The sequence below is a fragment of the Arvicanthis niloticus genome, chromosome 1 (assembly GCF_011762505.2).
Source record: "Arvicanthis niloticus isolate mArvNil1 chromosome 1, mArvNil1.pat.X, whole genome shotgun sequence".
NCBI lineage: Eukaryota > Metazoa > Chordata > Mammalia > Rodentia > Muridae > Arvicanthis > Arvicanthis niloticus.
The window spans coordinates 40,846,355-40,851,324 of NC_047658.1; the positions used below are offsets into that span (position 1 = coordinate 40,846,355).

General features: G+C 46.1%; 1 protein-coding gene across 1 annotated transcript; it reads right to left on the reverse strand.

The window, feature by feature from the left end:
* Window positions 1-652: 652 nt before the first annotated feature.
* LOC117713772 (polypyrimidine tract-binding protein 1-like) lies at window positions 653-2,415 on the reverse strand. Its single transcript, XM_076935762.1, is given in 5 exon segments — window positions 653-1,140; window positions 1,143-1,379; window positions 1,455-1,635; window positions 1,637-2,203; window positions 2,205-2,415. Coding segments are annotated over 5 exon segments (1,620 nt in total). The 5' UTR covers window positions 2,352-2,415.
* Between the last annotated feature and the right edge of the window lie 2,555 nt (window positions 2,416-4,970).

The following is a 4,970-nucleotide window of genomic DNA, read 5'->3' on the forward strand; positions in this document are numbered from 1 at the left end:
GGAAGGAAGGGGCGCAGGGGACACAGAAGCTTAGAGTACACACATATAATTGTATCACTGCTATAAAAAGTTACTTAAAACTATATCTCTTGCATATAAATGGAAAAGACTCGGGTATTTGGTCAAGTGGAAATATTGCTAGGCACAGGTGTCTGTGACCACACGGAATAGAATACAAAGGTCGCATGAGGCTCGGCAGCTGAGGACGGCCTGGGCCCTCTGGGATGACCAGGGACATGGGAGAATCATGTCACTTGATTATAGGGTGTAGGGGAGTGGCCCCAGCTCTTGCACAGCATTAGGGAGCCACCTGGCTCACCTGCGGGTCTAGAGACAACTGGTGGCCTTAGAGGGTGGGGGTGCGGCCGTGAGGCACTCTGGTTTGTAAGGTACAGAAAGCGGCTGTGTTTGGGGGCACCGCTGTGGCCTCATGCCTGAGCACCTCAAGGCATGGTGCCGGGACTGACTGGGCCTCTGTGGCTCAAGCCATTTCTGCCACGGCAAAGTGGGCTAGATTTAGTTTTTTAAAAAACAGGTAAACTGATCTCTCTTAAAAAAAATAAAATAAAATCTCTCGTCTGTAAGGTCGCTTCAGCTGCTTTTAAAGTGGCTTTCTTTTCTGGAATGGTGGAAGTGTCTGCGGCTGCAGCACCTAGATGGTGGACTTGGAGAAGGACACTAGCAGGTGGTGGTTCTCACCCAGGTCATGGTTGTGCAGCTCAATCAGAGCCTGCACGGCTTCCTCCACAGAGCCCATCTGGATCAGTGCCATCTTGCCGTCCTTCTGGAAGAACTTGAAGCCTTTGACCACACCACCATTGCTGGAGAAGAGGCTCTTGAGATCATCCTCTGACACAGATGGCGGGATGTTGGAGAGGTGCAGGGTAGTTGAGGGCGGGAAGATGTTCTGGACGTTCTTGGAGCCTGGTTTCTTGAAGTGGTGCAGCAGAGAGCTGCCGTAATCCTTGGTCAGACCCTGGTCCTCCTGTCTGTCACGAGGCAACTGCACACTCTGATGCTTTGACAGTGTGATGCGCACAGACTTCCCGTGCAGCTTGTGCCCGTTCAAGTGGCTCATGGCCAGCTGGGCCTGGCTGCCGTCTGCCATCTGCACAAGTGCATTCTCCTTCTTATTGAAAGGATCTTCACCCGTTGCACATCAACGTAGACTTCGAAGAGAATAAAGAGGTTTTGGGGTGTGACTCTCTCAGGGTTCAGGTTGCTGACCAGAAGGATGGAATTCCCAGCACCTGCCAGCCCTGGTATGGCAATGCTGCCAGCTGCTGCAGCAGCAGCAGCAGCAGCAGCAGCAGCAGCAGCAGCAGCGGAGGGTATGGCCAGGGGGGTCAGGGCTCCATGGACATTAGGGACAGAGAGGCCTGTGGCCTGAGGGATGGCAAAGGTGGGAGGGAACCTGGCTCCTGCATACGGAGAGGCTGACATGCCGGGCACACCAAAGGCTGCTGCCATGGTCTGGTCCAGGGAAGGCTGGCTGTCTCCAGAGGGCAGGGCAGGCCGAGTGTAATCTCTGCTCTTGTCATTGTTGTATTTGATGTTGAGACTGGTGAGCTTGGAGAAGTCGATGCGCAGTGTGCAGCAGGCATTGTAGATGTTCTGGCCGCCCAGGGACAGCTTGCCGGGCGTGCTGGGCGCTCACAGGGTCAGCATACTGCAGCAGTGCCTGGAACTGGTTGTTCTTGGTGAACGTGATGTTCTTCAGGACTGTGCCAAACTTGGAGAAGATCTGGTGCAGCACGTCCAGGGTCACTGGGTAGAAAAGGTTTTCCACGATGATCCTGAGCACTGGGCTCTGGCCTGCCATGGCCATCCCTGCATCCACAGCGGCAGCAGAGGCTGCCAAGGCCAGGTTTCCAGACTGGACAGAGTTCACAGCCTGCAGGGCTGCCTGGGAACGTGCCTGGTTGGGTGAGCTGTCGGTTTTGAGCTCCTTGTGGTTGGAGAACTGGATGTAGATGGGCTGCCCGGGAAGCACGGGCGCCACCGACAACGTGTAGTAGTTTAACATGGTGTTGGCGGCCTCCTCTGTGTTCATTTCAATGAAGGCCTGGTTCTTCCCCTTCAGCATAAGGAGTTTGGTAACCTTCCCAAAGGGCAGCCCCAGCGAGATAACCTTGCCCTCAGTGACATCACTGGGTAGCTTGAGGACATGGATGACTCTGGAAGGAACTCTTGTGTTCCTGCTTGTCTCCCTTGAACTTCTTGCTATCGTTTCCATTGGCTGCTGAGGCTGAGCCGCTCATGATGAAGGGGCCGTTGCTGACACAAGTGGAGATGAGCTCGTCGGATCCCCGCTTTGTACCAACTGCTATGTCTGGGACGATGCGGTCCATGGCACACAGAGGAGACCCGCGGGGGACAGAGCAGAGGCGCAGGAATAGCAGAAACAGACCCAACGGCTCCCATAATTTTCTTAAATGATACAAAATTTACTTTGATTTCAAATTTAAGGTTTTCATTGGTATGAGCTTCTTATTGATATAAAAGTGAGATGAATATTGTTACTCTCATAGGCATTGTGCCTATATAACACATTTAGGAATACAAGGCTTAGACCCAGTCCTTCTTTAACTTTTTAAACTGATTTGAGATGGTTAGCCTGTGAGTTAAGGACCTATAGCAAATTCATGGCTCTGAGTTTATTATTAGGGTGTTTTCTATATTTTATTTAGCTGAGAGGAGCTAACAAACAATAGTCCAGATTGCCTTACATGGATAGTTGGTTTTCAAAATGTCAGAAGTTCACAGAATTGACGTTACAAACATTTCTGTATTAATTTCCACTTTGATTAGAGACCTGTCTGCTCCTGACAGCTTCCTGTCTTGGATTCTAAGAAGAAATTGAGCATCTTTGGAGTTACTCTAGTTGTGGTGAGACAGCCATTAGGCAAGAATTGCCTCTTTTCATCTACAGACAAATCACTGTCCAGAAAAGGACACACTTTCAGAATAGTCGACTGATTATATCTGCCAAGATAGAGTAATCAGCCCTTAATAATTGTGCATCACTAGGTCTGTCAGATGATCCTGGGCCAGAAGGCTGAAGATCGAATGCTCCAATGTTCTGTAGTATAAGGACTGTCCAGTTGTTCAGCGGTCTCAATAAATTACCTAAGTTTTAGAAGCTATGCTAAGTGCTTCCCATAATTTCAGTTAACTCAGTCATTCTGGACTTCTGATGGGGTTGAAGACTTATAGTCTCATAGCCAATCCCAGATATTTACTTTGAGAGAAAAGATTTGAGAGGATGGTTTTCAGCTGACATTCATTCTAAAGCCAAGAAGGGAAAAAAAAAAACAGGTTCAGAATTAAGTCTTTTAGTTAGGAGGGATGACAGAGGTTCTGTTTAGTCAACAAAATGATGGACTGGGTATTAGGTCTATCTTGTATCTTACTGACACAAATTGATATAGTTATGCTCTAATTGTATTCTAAGAGAAAAGTTTTATTTTAACAAGAAGGGTGTTATGTAGGAGAAGCTAAGGTGGGAGGAGTAAGGAAAGGAAGATAAGGAGTCAGGAGATGAGGAGAAGGAGAGGAGGAGCTAGGTGACAAGGGGGGGCATGGAGGTGGATGTTTGCGTGTCTCTGTCAGTCAAAGATAGTTAATATATCTATATTGGGTATTGAGTTACACTTCTGATTGATATTGAGCATTACTAAACTTATAAAGCCTTTGATTAACATTAAAAAATAGCATAAAATAAAAAAAGGAGAAGTGGGGATGGAATATGGGTTTTTTAGGGAGGGGAAAGGGGGAAAAGGGATGGCATCTGAAATGTGAATAAAACATCCAATAAAGATTTTCACAAAAAAACCCCAAACAAACAAACAAAAAAAGAATTTTACTGAGCACAACATCATGTAACTGTATCAAGGCATCATATTCCATGAACAGAAAACCAAAGTCTTGAAGGAGTTTGTCCAACTTGTGTCAGGTGGCCACAGACATTTTAGATGCTACAAGGACAAAATAAGAGGTGGAAGAACTTAGAATTCTGAAAGTGAATTAAACACAAAATAACTTTCTTTAAAATTATTACATTTAGTATATATAAAATCATTATATAACCTATTTATATTAATACATACTTATTGTTATGCTGTGTGTATGTGTTTGAGTGTGCGTGTGTGCACACCTTCATGTGCACATCACAGCACATAAGTAAAGGTCTGAGGACAACTTATAGGAGTCAGTTCTCTCTCTCTTTTCATCTGTAGGCACAAGGATTGACTTGGGGCATGCAGCATGTGTGATATTACCCACTACACCACCTTGATGGCCCCAAATTGAAGTTTTGTACACTATGTTTTGACACATATTGGAGTTGCAAATTTACTCATAGTGCAGAGAAAATTCACCTCATAGAATTTCCCCCAAGAGGCAGAAACATTGATATGTGCCTATTAGCCATTCCTCAAGATCTCCAGGCTTTAACCATTTATTGGTTTAAACAGGCAGTTCATACCAAAGAACCCCTTTCTGTTGACTCTGTCAACATCAGGCAGAGGTACCCTTCTCATCCATGGTACCTGTTGTTTCTTTGTGAGCATGGAATGGGAGAGGGGAGATAGTCCTTAAGTCTACAGTGGTCTCTGGATGCTCCCTGGACTCTGCTAGTGAGTGGCTAACTACAAAAGTGTCAGAGATCTTGTCAGTGTGGCTTTTCTACCATTTAACTAATCAGTCATGTCTCAAGAGTTCATAGCTTTGTGATCACTAGGCTCAAAGGTCCGGCAACCAGACTATCAAATCTGTATCTATCTATCTATCTATCTATCTATCTATCTATCTATCTATCTATCTATCTATCTATCATCTGTCTGTCTGTCTGTCTGTCTGTCTGTCTGTCTGCTGTCTATCTGTCATCAAGGCTCGGGGCACAGTGGTTATGTTCAGGTCAACCTCAAGCTTCATCATGTTTTGACGACACTACTTTTGTGGAGGCTTTA